This window comes from Lygodium microphyllum, chromosome 4 (genome assembly GCF_053477565.2).
Source record: "Lygodium microphyllum isolate KBCC chromosome 4, Lygodium_microphyllum_v1.1.10, whole genome shotgun sequence".
Taxonomy (NCBI): Eukaryota; Viridiplantae; Streptophyta; class Polypodiopsida; order Schizaeales; family Lygodiaceae; genus Lygodium; species Lygodium microphyllum.
In genome coordinates, this window is record NC_141138.1 from 54547410 (window position 1) to 54563488 (window position 16079).

At 45.0% G+C, this 16079-nt stretch overlaps 1 protein-coding gene and 2 pseudogenes across 1 annotated transcript in view; 1 reads left to right on the plus strand and 2 right to left on the minus strand.

The window, feature by feature from the left end:
* Positions 1–1456: 1456 nt before the first annotated feature.
* The window catches only part of LOC148037054 (uncharacterized), a 30674-nt gene continuing 16051 nt past the window's right edge, over positions 1457–16079 (minus strand). Inside the window, exon 2 of the mRNA XM_087676002.1 lies at positions 1457–3204. Coding sequence (XP_087532128.1) covers positions 2467–3204 — 738 coding nt within the window. The 3' untranslated portion in view covers positions 1457–2466. The remainder of the gene's footprint in view (positions 3205–16079) is intronic.
* Positions 8694–9266, minus strand: LOC148037055 (small ribosomal subunit protein uS12 pseudogene; annotated as a pseudogene).
* Positions 13292–14864, plus strand: LOC148037056 (uncharacterized; annotated as a pseudogene).

Sequence of the window (16079 nt, forward strand, 5' to 3'; positions counted from 1 at the left end):
TGTCCTTGTCCTTATCGAGACAATCCTTCTTCCGATGGCAAGTCTTACCACAAATATATCTGAAGCTGCCAAAGCTTGTTGATGTATTCCCGAAGCGAAGAAGACTTATTCACGGAGAGGGTCTGCATCTACATCTCCAAAGAAACTCTCTTTATAAGGGTCATCCGGTTGTACATCTGGTCAAGCTCCAGCCATATCTCTCAAGCCATCGTCAAGTGCTCTATATTAGCTATCACAACTGTTGTACAAGACAAAAAAAAAAGAACGAATCTTGGCATTCAGCTTGTCCCAATGAGACTAGGCTTTGGTCAACTCCGCATGAACACTTGAAGAGAGTTTGGACTCATCTCTCAACGAGGGCCGGTTGATCTCCTCCATCACAAGCTCCGCCAAATCATAAGACTCCAATATGGCCAACATCATCACACGCCATATGCGGTAATCGTCGCCATCGAGCTTTTGATCTGATGGAAGAGCCGGTAAGACAGGCATCTTCCGGTCCACAATCGCCTGGAACTCCACATCAGTCTCTGTAGACATCTTCACCTGCAATGCCTGCACAAACACAAAAGAAACCCCCTCTGACTGTGAAAACGCAGCTTTCTAGGGCTCTTGTCTCCGCGCCCTGAACCTTCTTTAGCCGCCGGAGGCGATAAAAAGGTCAAATCTGCACTTGAAGGCCAAAACCACAGCTCCCTTCCTTCTCTAACAAGAGAAAAACAGCAGCAGCTTCAGCAAATCTTCTCTTTTCTTGCACGCCCATGCTCGCCTCAGCCTTGTTCTAATGCGAAGCCCATCTACTCGCACTTGAACACTGAAAACACAGCCTTGTGTTGTGCAGAAAACTCCCCTTCAAATAGGTCCACCCTAGGTCAGTCCAATGCTCTGATACCATGTCAAAGTGAAGCAACGCGGAAGTGAATGACCGTGACAAAGAGTGAACAGAGAGAAGAGAGAGAAAGAGACAATGAAACGCAGAAATCTGCAGTGAAGAACGCTGTATAAGGATGCTGAATTATATATGGGTGCAGAGAGAATATCTGTGTTTGTCTCCGCCGCCTTGAGGACCTCAATCTCCATCAGTCCCGAGTGTTGTCTCCGTCACCAGCAGGCTGAAATCTGTCAAATACAAGTGTAGAAGTCAGCTGGAAACTCAACCTTAAAAGGCTGAAAAGAATGCCTGAGAAAATGCCCGAAATAACCAGGTTGGCTGCATTTAATGCAGCCGACTGCAGTCGGCAGCCATGTGGCAGGAGATGACTCTCAACAAATCATACTTGTATGTGTTTTGCCATATGGAACTGTATGGAATAAACTATTGCCTTTGAACCTGAAAGCAGCTTAGCTTGTAGTAGAAAACTGAATTCTCAAGTGATTTGCAGAGGTTTCAAGACCTCTTTATGTAACTGCAGACTCAAAGTTGAAGCTGCATTCATGACACCTGTTCAGAATTTGAAGCAGTGAAAGTGAGGCTAAATTAGAGGGATGACAATTATGTTTACAGCTCCACCTCAAATTTGGCACAACCCATCTTTGACATAGCAGTCACAACACATGCACACACTACATCCTGCAGTCCGCATGAGCTACTGATCAACAGCATGCAAGTAGCATGTATATTTTTAGAGAACATAAGTTCATGTCACAGACTTCCTGCAGACATACTCAGGAGCTGAAGCAAAGCTAACACTACTAAGTTGATGCGGCTAACCACATTGACAGGATCACAGAGATGCAACTACAAAAATATATCGAATTCCCGACATCGGCCCATTGCCATTTACAGAGTTATCTCATATGCCACTTTGACACAACCAGTTATGTGAGAGGAACATGAGTTGAGACACCTCTCTCTGCGCACCAACTTAGATTCTGTCTGTGAGATCTGGCAAATTCTTCCAAAATTAGATGTAGTTTAAGCAGAGAGTATGAATGGCCATTTCTTTTCCATGATTCAGCAGATGAAGATCATGATCCCAATCTTAAGCGTCAATTGACAAATAGATGCATGCAAAATCTGCACAGAATTACCAAAATGACTCCATGATTTAAATGTAATTCATCATCAAGGACTTGCAAACCAGCCTCATGCTGCTAGGACCAATGGTGCACCTGTCACCAACAAGCCCTGCAACTATGTGGCAGAAACTGACCATGTGATCCTTTTTGCATTCCCACTCCCACAAAATGGAGTCTGTGCACCTGTGACCAAGCCATTAACTTGAAGATCCAAAACCTTCACTCTTAACTGTTGCAGTCGCAACAACTGTCAGTATGCCTGTGTTGGCAGTAACCTGTGTAGCTACACGTTAGGCAAAACCCACTCTGTAAATGCTCTATAAACTCTTGCTGCCCTATAAGCTCTTGATCTGTGAGTTTAACTGCTATCTTGTCAACTTTCTCTCTAGCTGTTGCAGCCACGACTGTCAGAATGCCTGTGTTGATAGTAATCTTTGAAGCTATACATTAGGCAAACTTAATCCCAGCTCTGTTAAACGCTGATAATAACGCTACAAACTCTTGCTGTGTGAGTTTAACTGCTCTCTTGTCCTGAAATCCTTCTTCACATAATGTATCAATGACTTTGTTTTTGAATTTGATAATGTCCTCCTCACTAACAGTCTCATTTCTGATGTCCAAGCTTGAAACATCATCCTCTGAAGACACATTGACAGTTGTATCATCTTCAGAAAGTTCGAATTCTGACTCAGAAACACAAGCTGATTCCTCCTCCAAGCTGCTCCCATCTAGATCACAGCAGTTTTGAGATGCTGCAAGTTTATTAAGTATATACTTCTGACGAAAGATTGCACCCAAAGTCTTGTTTTTCCTGCTGAAACATATTCTAATGAAGTGATTCCACTCCTTTAGGTTCACTGGTGGAGGCCATGGTCGAGGGCTGAGGCAGACAACACATGAATCAACTTTTGGAGGCGGCGAAAAGTTTGCTTTGCCAACTTCCATCAAAATATCAACCCGAGCTAAAAGCTGTGTGTTTACTGACAAGCGGCAAAAGAGGGGATTTCCAGGGGAGGCCATGAGACGTTTTGCAAATTCTTTCTGGAGCATAAGGACAGCAACTCGGAATTTTGAGGTGCAATTCAATAGCTTGAACATTAGTGGAGAGGATATCTTATAGGGGATATTAGCAACACAAAGGTCGAATTTTGGAAGCTCCATATCCATAATATTACCACGAATAAGCTGCAAAAGCAACAGAAAGTAGTGAATACAGTCAATGAAGAAACAGAGTGAAAAGTCACAGCCGGTCATCGTCTCCACTGAGAGTAATATGAATGGACTTTGAAATATGTGCACCATCACATAACAAGGTGTAATGACTACAGATCTACACACATACAGTGTGGAAATATACCGGTCCAGAATAAGACTGCGAAGTGACATTATATCACCAGTAAATGCTTAATACCTCTCTTTATTGTTCCAGTTATGAGCATTACTTCTATCCGAAGGACCATGGTTTGACCCAGAGTACATCATTGAACAATCAACTAATGCCGATGCATCCTTCCTCATTAACAGCCAGGACAATTGGAATTCCAGAGACACTCAATTAAAAAAAAAGATTTTCATTGCACACATTCAATCTCACCCTTCCTATTATATTAATAGATTCCACAAGACACCAAACATGATTTGGTACACCCCTACTAAAGGTCATTACCACAACATAGGAATCCTGAAAGGCGTAGAATCTGGAAAACATGATAGCCCCTAAATCTGATGAATCCAATTATAGGTGAGAGCACATTTCAAGGGTGCACCTCTACCATGGGAACAACTTTTAGTGCATTAAAAAAAGGTCAATCTTGCAGTCATGCATCTTGGCCTCTACATTCTTAATTCAGGCCCACTTTCACTATGTGGAGCTTCCACATGCTCTCTTTTTTATTCTTCGCAAAATAGTGTGCACACCATGTGCTTGAATATAGAAGATACACCTTCCCTCTTGCATTTTCAGATTAGTTTGAATGGATACTGCCTTCTCCATAGGACTTTGCATTCTGTCTATTGGAGATTGGCATTCCCTGGACAGGCAGTTCCATTTGTGAGCAGTTTTCTGCAGTTGCATGTAGCAGTACAGTCCGAAGGTGTGCCACGTGGCAGCGCAAAGCTGATCGCCACATCAGCTGGTCCAGTCGGACAGTGCCTGTGCAGTCGGACAGTACAGTCAGCTGCATAATTTTTTATTGCCTAGCTTCAGCACACTCTTACACAGTTCTGACCTCAGGTTTCCAGACTGCTGATCGTGGAGACTACCCTCAAGGTTCACATAGTGTGAGTTCTTCGAGGTGGAGGCATACATAGACATACACTCTATACCCGTGTACATATCTGCTTTCTTTTACAGCATTCTTCATTGCAGATTTTCTGTGTTCCACTGTCTCTTTCTCTCTCTCTTCTCTCACTATTCACTCTCTGTCTTGGTCATACACTTCCGCACTGCTTCACTCTAACATGGTATTAGAGCATTGAAGGATTGGGACCCACCTGAAGAGGAGATTTCAGTGCGACAAAAGGCTGCATTTTCAGCGTTCAAGGGCAAGTAGCAGGGCTGCGCATCAAAACAAGGCTGAGGTGAGCATGGGCATGCGAGAAAGAAGTAGAGTTCCTGAAGTTGCTGCTGTTTTTCTTGCTGGTTGAGAAGGAAAAAGGCTGCATTTTGGACCCACAAGGAAGATTTTACCTTTTCATCCCCTTCAATGGGTGAAGGAGTGGGACAAGCGGCGAAGAGCCCTAGCAAGCTGCATTGATATAGTCAAAGGGGGCTGTTTTTTGTGTTTCATGCAAGCATTGTAGGTGAAGATGTCTTCTGAGGCCGAGATAGAGTTTCAAGCAATCATAGACTAGAAGGTGCTTGTGTTACCGACTCTTCCATCAAATCAAAAGCTCGATGGCGAGAATTACCACATCTGGTGGGTTAAGGTGCTGGCCATTTTGGAGTCCTATGATTTGGCGGAGCTTGTTATGGAGACTATCCATCGTCCTTCTTCACGAGACGAGACCAAACTCTCTTCAAGTGATAAGTTGGAGTTGGCAAACGCTCAGGCACATTGGGACAAACTAAATGTTCGCATCCACTCGTTTTATTTCTCTCATGAACTACAATTGTGATCTCTCATATAAAGCATTTGACAGTGGCTCGAGAGATATGGCTAGAGCTTGATCAAATGTATAATCACTTGACTGTCATGAAACGAGTTTCTTTGGAAGTGCATATGAGGACCATGAGTGTCAACAAGTCATCTTCTATGCGGGAGCATATTAACAAGCTAAGGCAACTTTAGATGCAAGTACAAAATGCAAGGAAAATGATCACTTCTGAAGACATGGCGATAACTCTCCTTTCACAGTTACGCCCCGTTTCAATAGTTTTTATTCCACCTGGATTGCCTCACGGCAGTCGAAGACTCTTCGTTGGGAAAAGTTAGTTTCTATGGTCTTGGACCAAGAGGAGCAATTGAAAGGGACCGATGCTTCTAAATAGGAGACATTGGTAGGTCAATCCTCTCAGAAGAAAGGGAAGGACCAAAAGGAGGAGGAAAAATCAAAGGACAAGAAAAAGGAGTCCACTTCTCACATCTGTGGGTGGCAAGACAGGTCACTGGAAGAAGGATTACCCCGACAAGGAGAAGAAGGAAAAGGAGAGGAATGAGAAATCTTCAAAGGATTCCGGAGTGGTGACTACTCCCTCATCAACTGCTTTCCGCCACTTGGAGATGATTGAGGGATCGACTTTGAAGGCCTCTGATGCTGCGTTGACATCCCCATACACTCGGGAGTGGATTGTTGACACTCAACAGTGGTGCCTCATGACACATGACTTCTTCTTCAGCAGGTGTTGCTCATTTGCAGCCTTCGCATAGCCAAATTCTCATTGGTGATAGTTCTTCTATCCCTATTTAGGGCCGGGGTAACATGCATCTTATTCCAAATGGGCAAGGTGGTGCCCATACCTCTGAGGTGCTTTATGTGCCAGCCTTGGGATACCATCTACTTTCGGTGCAGAAGATTTGTGCCCTCGGCCTCTTGGTTGAGTTTGATGTGGATTCTTTTCGGATTCTTGATCATGGATCGAGACAAGTCCTTGCTTCAAGTTATGAGGAGAAAGGAGTCTAAAAGTTGTGATCTTCTTTTGCCTTGACATCTCTTCTCCTTACCTCTCAATCACAGTCCGAGCTTTGGTATGCTCGTTTTGGCCACCTCAACTATGATTACCTAAGGAAGGCGTCTAAGGCACAGCTCATTTGAGGTTTGCCAAATATTGTGGTGAGCCAACAACCATGGGTATCCTGCATTTGTGGAAAGCAAACTTGTGATGCTATTCCCAACAAGGCTTTGAGTCAGTCTTCAGAATCCTTGGAGTTTGTTTCTACCGATCTTTGTGAACCAATAAGGACAGAGTCCCTTAGAGGGAGCTTGTATTTCATGCTAATTGTGGATGATTACAACAAGATGACATGGGCTTATTTTTTGAAGCTGAAGTCAGAGGCTTCCTCCAACTTTACGGATTGGTTGCTCTTTGAGGAGAACCGATCAGACCGAAAATTAAAGACCTTACGATAGGATAAGGATAGAGAATTTGTTTCTGATGAGCTTGCTCGGTTTTGTGCAGATCGTGGTATCCACCAAGAGTTTGCCGACACAAATACCTCTCAGGAGAATGGCATGTTAAAGTGGAAGAATTGTTGTGTGATCAAGATGGCTTGTACCATGATGAAGCATCAACAGATACCTCAATGTTTATGGGCTGAGGCTGTGGCTACCACAATCCCCTACTTCCACTATTGTTGGTATGACCCATTATGAGGCGTATTTTGGGTCTAAGCTAGATGTTTCTTGTTTTAGGGGTTTTGGGTGTGATGCTTCACATCTCGAAAACACAACGTGAAAAATTTGAAGTAGCTTCCAAAAGATAGGCGTTTATGGACTATAGCTCGCAGTCTCAAGGTTACCGATTGTATGATCCCATTAAGCGAGATGTCTAAACGAGCCGTGATTTCAGTTCGTGGAAGTTCTAACCTCAGAGGGGGGGTGAGAAACACCCTATTCTTGGAGATCCCAGTGATAGTTGAAGATGGCCAGTCCATCAATTGGATGTGAAGCCTGCCTTCTTAAATGGGGAGTTAAAGGAGGAGATCTATGCTGACCAGCCTCCGAGCTTCGGTTCTTCTGATGGTAAGGTGTACAAGTTGAGGAAAGCCCTCTATGGCCTTAAGTAAGCTCCCCGTGCTTGGAATGAGAAGATTGACTCATTTATCCAAGAAAGATTGAGGTATCAGCATTCCAAATTTCCTTGGCTTATGCTCTTACTATAGAAGATTTGTAAGACACTTTGCAGAGATTGCTTCTCCTTTGCATGCGCTTGAACAGAAGGATATCAAATGGCAGTAAACTGACAAAGAGAAATCAGCATTTAGATGTTTGAAGGGAAAAATAACTACAGATCCAGTACTTATTTTGCCAGATCTATCTAAGCTATTCGTAGTGCTTTCTCACACAAGCTATTCGTAGTGCTTTCTTACACTTAGATACTTTCTCACACAAGCTAAATTGCCAAAGAAACACATGCTTGGGCACATTTCCTATCTATGTTTCATTTTTAGGTAGTGCATGTGGAAGGCAAGAAGATGTAGTTGCAGATGCTTTATCTCGCAAACCACAAGTGTCAACTGTTTCAATTCCTTATCACCATGAATTGGATGATATGAAAGAGTAGTATGCTGATGACGAAGATTTCTCTGAAATCTATAAACAATTGATCAATGGCCAACATCATGATCATTATGCGTTCAAAGAAGGCTTTATCACGATGCATGGAAGACTATGCATTACAAAACAGCTAAGGCCAAAAGTTTTATTAGAAAGTCATGCTCCATCGTATGCAGGACAACCTGGTATTGATGCTACAGTCAAAGCCGTAGAGACTTTCTTCTATTGGCCAGCCTTGAGATCTAATCTTGATGCATATGTCAGATCTTGCCTTGTATGCCAAAAGGTCAAATTTGATAGACAGAAGGCACCAAGGTTATTGCAACCACTGCCTATTCCAGAAAGGCCATGGGAAAGTATTGCCATGAATTTCATTTTTGATCTTCCAAGAACTTCTTCACGGAATGATGGAATCTGTGTTAGCAAATCAGAGACTGGCTGTAGATTAGAGACTCGCCGTACAGTCGGCCGTACAGTCGGACTGCCACGTGGCAGTCCGACCTGTACCAGTACAGTCGGCTGCATTTAATGCAGCCAACCTGCCTATTTGGTGCGCCCAGATTTTGGCTATTTATAGCCGAGTTTTCAGCAGTCTTCTTCTGCTCGCAGATTACAGGCTAGTGGCTCGCGCAGATTCCATCTCTATTCGCAGATTTCAGATAGGAGATCGTGCAGACTGCAGCGGACTTCAAGGTGAACAGCAGGTTGCATCGTCAAGGTGGAGACACGTAGTCCAACGCACTACGCCCGTATACATATCTGCATATCTTTGTATATAGCACACTTTATACAGCAGATCTTCATCTTCCACTGTCTCTTTCTTTTTTTTTTTTTAACACTCTAAATGAAGGACTTGATTCCACAACTCAAAAGGCTTCATAAAGCAAGTTAACTCCCCAATAATTCAATACTCAGACAAAAGGAATTCCTTCAGATGTTACTGAGAAGATTAAGATAGAGAACAACGTAAAATAATTCTCCTGAAGGCAGAAACTAAATTCCAGATTAACTCTGCCAAAGTCCATAAGAAAGCCGGTAAATGTCTTGCATTGAGCTTCAAAACTACAACAAATAATGCCCCATAGGTTCTAAGACCTGGGCTTCTCTTTCTTCTCCTTGAATAGAGCAAGGAGCGACACTCCAGAAACTTTCACCACTTTAAATTGTACTCCAGGAATATCACCAACAGCGTGTCCTTTCCTTCCAAATCCAGCAATCAGCACTTCATCATTCTCTTCCATGTAGTTCAAACAACCATCATTTGGCACAAATGCTGCAATCTTCTTTCCATTCTTGATAAGTTGTACTCTAGCACATTTACGAATAGCAAAGTTGGGCTGCTTTGCCTCAATACCAATCTTCTCCAAAACAATGCCTTTAGCATGAGAAGAGCCAGCAAAAGGCTTCTTCCACTCGTTTCCTAAATTTCTTTTCTTGTAAGCTTTGTCTACCCACAACTATGCCCTCCTATGATTCTTGAGCTTACGCCCAGCTCCCATACCATGTGTCTTCCCCATGGCTGCAGTTGGCGAAGGACAGAACGGAGCCGGCGCTGGAGGCCTGAGGAGAAGAACGCAGACACACAGAAAAACCCTAACTCCACGAGCTGAAAGGCCTCCGCTGTCTCTTTCTCTCTCTTCTCTCTGCGTTCTCTCTCTCTCAGTCCTACGCTTCCGCACCGCTGCACTCTGACATGGTATCAGAGCAGTGTAGAAGGGCTGACTGAGTGCAGAACTAACTTGAAGAAGAGTTTCCATCGCGACACAAGGCTGCGTTTTCAGCGTTTGAGGGCAAGCAGGAGGGCTGCGCCTCGAAACAAGGCTGAAGCGAGCGTGGGAGCGCGGGAAAGGAGTCCAGGTGGTGGATTTGCTGCTGTTTACTACTGTTTGACGAGGAGGAAAGTTTGAGTTTTCAGCTTTCAAGTGCAGGTTTTGCTTTTTCATCGCCTCCGGCGGGTGAAGAAGTTTCGGGACGCGAAAGAGCCCTACCAAGCTGCGTTTTCACAGTCAGAGGGGGCTGCTTTTGCGTTTGTAAAGGCATTACAGGTGAAGATGTCTACAGAGATTGACTTGGAGTTCCAAACGATCATGGACCGGAAGGTGCCTGTCTTACCGGCTCTTCCCGTAGATCAGAAGCTCGATGGCGATAATTACCGAATTTGGCGCGTGATGATGCTGGCCATCCTTGAGTCCTACGATTTGGCGGAGCTTGTACAGGAGGAGATCCGGCCCTCGGTGAGAGATGAGTCCAAACTCTCTTCCAATGCTCGTGCGGAGTTGGCCAAGGCACAGTCTCACTGGGACAAACTAAATGCCAAGATTCGTTCCTTTCTTTTTCTATCTTGTACTACAACCGTGATAGCCCACATCGAGCACTTGACGATGGCTCGGGAGATATGGCTGGAGCTTGATCAAATGTATAACCGGATGACCTTATGAAGCGGGTTTCTTTGGAGGTGCAGATGCGGACCTTGTCCGTGAACAAGTCTTCTTCGTTGCGGGAGCACATCAACAAGCTTAGACAGCTTCAGATGCAAGTTCAGAATGCGAGGAAGCCGATTTCCTCCGAAGACATGGCGATCACACTCTTGTCCCAGTTGCCGCCACGATTCAGTGCTTTCTACTCCGCCCTCATTGCTTCGGGGCGAGAGTCCACTCTTCGGTGGGAAGAGTTGGTGCCTATGGTCTTGGACCAAGAGGAACAACTGAAGGGACAGAATGCTTCCAAGTCGGAGGCACTAATAGGTCAAGCCTCTCAAAAGAAGGGGAAGGACCAAAAGAAGAAGAAGGGGGATAACAAGTCAAAGAAGGACAAGGACAAGGACAAAGAATCCACATGCCATATTTGTGGAAAGACCGGCCATTGGAAGAAGGATTGCCTTGACAAAGACAAGAAGGACACCAACAAGAAGGACACGAAGGATTCTGGAGCGGTGGCTGCACCCTCATCAGCTACGTTTCTTCATCTAGCTGTCATTGAGGACTCTACACCGAATGCTTCTAATGCTGTGATGACAGCTCCCCAGGCTCGAGAGTGGATCGTTGACAGTGGTGCCTCCCGGCACATGACTCCTTCATCAAATGGTGTTGCCCAGTTGCGACCTTCGCGTGGCCAGATTCTCATTGGAGATAGCTCTTCGGTGTCTATTGCAGGACGGGGTGAGATGCAGCTTATTCCAGATGGACGTGATAGTACCCATACCTCACAGGTCTTGCATGTACCAGGTTTAGGGTATCATCTACTGCCAGTTCATAAGATTTGTTCCCTTGGACTTTTGGTGGAGTTTGACAGTGATTCAGTGCGAGTCCTTGATCGTGGGTCAAGAAAGGTTCTATCATCCAGATATGAGGAGAACGGCATCTACAAATTGAAGTCTTCCACTGCCCTCTCTACTCTTCTTCTTACCTCTCAGACACAATCAGAGCTATGGCATGCTCGGTTTGGTCACCTCAACTATGATTATCTTCGAAGGGCGTCACGTGGACAGCTTGTTCAAGGGTTGCCGGACATAGTGGTGAGCCAGCAACCATGCGTCTCCTGCATTCGTGGGAAACAGCATATGGATGCGATTCCCAACAAAGCTTCGCGGCGGTCTACTTCACCGATGGAGCTTGTATCTACAGATCTTTGTGGCCCAATGAGGAACGAGTCCTTGCGAGGGAGCTCGTACTTCATGTTGATCGTAGATGACTACAGCAAGATGACATGGGCCTATTTCTTGGCGTTGAAGTCAGAAGCTTTCTCCCACTTCAAGGATTGGCTTCTATTTGAGGAGAACCGATCGGGCCAGAGATTAAAGACCTTGCGATCCGACAAGGGTGGTGAATTTGTTTCTAACGAGTTTGCTCATTTTTGTGTAGATAAAGGTATTCACCGGGAGTTTGCTAATACCAACACTCCTCAAGAAAATGCCATTCTTGAAAGGAAGAACCAAAGTGTGATCGAGATGGCGCGCACCATGATGGAGCACCAATAAACACCTCAGTTTCTGTGGGCCGAGGCTGTGGCTATTGCAGTCCACATCCTTAATCGATCCCCCACTTCGGCCGTTGATGAGATGATGCCTTTTGAGGCTTACTTTGGGACTAAGCCCGATGTTTCTTATTTTAGGGTTTTTGGGTGTGATGCCTATATTCACATTCCCAAGACTCATCGTGATAAATTTGAAGCAGCTTCCTGAAGACAGGTGTTTGTTGGCTACAACTCTCAATCCCAAGCCCGTGCCTTTTGATGCCGATTCTGTTTCTGATACAGAGTCTACTGTTCCACCGGTCAACCCCGAGGAGTTACCACCGATGGATATCCCAGAGTCTTCAGCTGATGGAGAGAGACGAGGAGAGGTCCGGCCTCCTCCTCATTGGGCCCGTAACACACTCCGTGATTCAGGGATCGAGGGGGTCCCTGAGGAGTGGGGACCGCAGGATGGTCCGCGGCGGTCACAGCGGCACCAAGCATAACTATTGTTTGATGACCCATGTTATGCAGGATCGAGAGCCCACCTCCGTGAAGGAGGCTTTACAGTCCGCACCATGGAAGAAAGCTATGGAAGCCGAGTTGGAGGCTATTGAGAGGAATGGCACTTGGTCACTCGTGCCTCGCCCCCCGAATAAGAAGGTGATTGGCGTCAAATGGATCTTCAAGACCAAGTACCTTAGCGATGGTTCTTTGAACAAGCACAAGGCTCGCCTTGTTGCTAAAGGTTTTGCACAGCGCCCAGGGATTGATTGTCATGACACTTTTGCCCCCATTGCTCATATGGCGACTATTCGAGCTGTTCTTGCCTTGGCTGGCCATAGGAGATGGCTTGTCTACCAGTTGGATGTGAAGTCGGCCTTCCTCAATGGTGATTTGAAGGAGGAGATCTATGTCGAGCAACCTCCTGGCTTTGGATCTTCAGATGGGAAAGTCTACAGGTTAAAGAAGGCTTTGTATTGCCTCAAGCAGGCTCCGCGTGCATGGAACGAGAAGATTGATTCGTTCCTTCAGTCACAGTTGGGATATCGGCGTTCCAAGGCCGATCCCAGCTTTATGTACACACTTCCAAGGCCGGTTGTGTGCTTTTTGTGTTGTATATTGATGATTTGATTGTCACAGGTGATCATGCACAGAAGGTCCAAGAGACGAAGGCAGCTTTACATCGGACGTTCAAGATGACAGACTTGGGTCTACTCCATTTCTTCTTGGGCCATGAGATTTATTAGTCTCAGAGGGGGATTTTCATCTCTCAGCAGAGATATGTACAGGAGCTCTTGGTTTCTTTTGCGATGGAGGATTGTCGGATCCTTTCCACTCCTATGGATCCGAACTGGAAGGCCACTTCACACTCAGCTTCTCCCATGGCAGATGCTTCCCGCTATCGTCAGTTGATTGGATCATTGATTTGGCTCCTCAACGCTCGTGTTGATCTTTGTTTTGCTGTTGGGCTCTTGGCGGGGTTCATGAGTGAACCTCAGACAGTGCATTGGCTATGAGACCATCACTGTGGAGTACTGCAAGACGGAGGACAATCTTGCAGATTTATTCACAAAGGCGCTTCCCCAAGCTCTACTTCAGAGACATGCCAGATCCCTCAGGCTTTTGCCCCGCCCAGGCTTTGAGAGAGGGTGTTAGCAGATCAGAGACTGGCCGTACAGTCGGCCGTACAGTCAGACTGCCACGTGGCAGTCCAACCTGTACCAGTACAGTCGGCTGCATTTAATGCAGCCGACCTGCCTATTTGGTGCGCCCAAATTTTGGCTATTTATAGCCAAGTTTTCAGCAACCTGCCTATTTGGTGCGCCTAGATTCTGGCTATTTATAGCCGAGTTTTCAGCAATCTGCCCACATTCTTCTACTCGCAGATTATAGGCCGATGGCTCGCGCAGATTCCGTCTCTATTCGCAGATTTCAGATAGGAGATCGTGCAAACTGTAGCGGACTTCGAGGTGAACAGCAGGTTGCATCATTGAGGTGGAGACACGCAATCCAGCGCACTGCGCCCGTGTACATATCTGCATATCTTTGTATACAGCACACTTTATACAGCAGATCTTCATCTTCCACTGTCTCTCTGCGTTCTCTCTCTCTCAGTCCTACGCTTCCGTACCGCTGCACTGTGACAATCTGGACTATCATTTGCAAATTCAGCAACAGGCACATTTCATTCCTGTAAGGAAAAAAGGTTAAAGTTAGAACACATGGTAAAGATATTTATGCATAATATATTTAAGTACCATGGAATGCCACGGTCAATTGTGAGTGATAGAGACCCAAGAATGACTAGCTTGTTTTGGAAAGCATTGTTTGAAAACATGGGCACTACACTGAAATTTTCATCTTTTTTCCATCCACAAACTGATGGATAGTCTAAAGAAGCAAATTCAATTGTTTTAGATCTACTGAAGTACTATGTTTCAGATCATAAGACTTCTTGTGAACACTACGTGCCGTTGGTTGAGTATGTATACAATAATACAATGCACTCATCTACTAGTAAAGCACCTTGTGAGATTGTGGAAGGTGGAAAGAAATTGCCTCCCATTTTGCAGACAAAAGATAACATTTTTGAAGCAAATCGTTATGTAAAAGATTGGGAAGAAGAATATAAAAAGGTCAAGTATGCCTTAGAAAAGTCACAAGCTAAACAGTAAAGAGCTGCTAATAGTTATCGTCGGGAACTCTTGTTCAAAAAGGATGATTGGGTCTTATTGCGTTTTGAAAAGGCACATTTGAGAAAATAGAAGGGCAAGGAACGTTTGTTTCCAAAGCTGAGCATGCATTACTATGGCCATTTTCAGGTCTCACAGAAGATCAATGACGTGGCATATAGGCTGAAATTGCCAGAAAATTGGAAAATTCATAATGCATTCCATGTGAGCCTATTGAAGCCTTTTATTGGTGAAGTGCCAAAAGATATGGTTCAAGAGGAACAGCCTGAAGTAGAGGAACTAGATGAGATTCCAGTTCCTGAGCAAATCTTGGCACATAAGGATAGGAAAGTGAAAGGTAGAGTTATAAGAAGATTTTTGATGAAGTTCAAGAACTATTCACCAATGGATGCCAAATGGATGGAAGAGGCTGAATTGGCAAGTTCGCCTCAGTTATTGCAACTTTACCGAGAAGCTTTCTTGCTAGAACCTACAGTGACTTAGAATGCCTTTTGAAGCAATGTACATTCTCTATTGTACAGTCGAATACTGAATCTCATTGAATAATGCACAATGTATGATTTACACTTATCATTAACATGTGTATCATTGAATAAAATCTCAGTGCTTTGAAGTTGTATTTGTTACACTTCAGTTGAATGATTATAGATCTTGTGACACTAATAGTTCGGGGATACGTGCTATCGCCCTGTGTTGCATCCAAAAACATGTATATTAGAAAGGCTCCTAGTAATCATAGTTGGATACAGGATGTGATCCTCCACCTATGTGAAACTTGAACTTGCAATCTTCCCTGCCCGACCCGTCGAATCCTGCCCTTGCCTTCCAGACGTCCCTTTTCTGTCCTGCGCGCACTCTGTCTCAGCACCCGCGGGTATCATCATCAACCTGATCTCCATCCTGACATTCCTCTGGCACACTGCCCTGTGTCTGACTCCGAGGATTTGTCTATGACGGCCTGCTCTAATCCCAGAAGGAGACAGATTGTGTTAAAGTCTATACAAACAGTACTGCAGAATATAGATTTGTGCAGAGGACCTAAGGTACAACGACCTGCCCAGAGAGAGAGAGAGTGCCCTGTAAATAGCTTGAGATCTCGGGTTAAAGTGGTGATATAATATGGCTGGCCTAGACTTGGCCTTTATTGACCAAACAGTGGCAGCCCTTGGTCTGGATTCTGAAACAGAGGAACCAGAGGATATGGTTCCTTGCACAGAGGAGATGCCACCTAGTCCAAACTTCCAACCTGCGGGCAAACGCACCAAGCATACTTCGGAAGACACAATGGATCATCGGGAATGTTCTTATGCTCAGGTTGCTTCTGATTCTGTGGATTCTCAGGATGTTGACTAGGAGCATTTGTTGGAGTTTGCCAACACTCTGCTTGGTGATTATGTTCAACATAATCATGAAGCGTTTTCTAGCTCTGAAACTGAAGATGTTCTGGAAGCCACGGTGGATCCTAAAAATGTGTTGCGCTCATTCTCAGTGTTTTATGAGCGTGCGGTTATACTCTTCTTCACTGGTAGGATCCCAATGCTTTCCTACACTAGGGAAGTGTGTTGAAGAGATTTTTGTTGGGCCCCGAGGCTTTTATGAGGTGCTGTTGAAATCCGAGCAACATCGTGCCGATCTGCTGACTAAATTGCCATTGTTCTTTGATCGCCGTTTGGTTCATGTTGTGCCATGGTGCCCAAT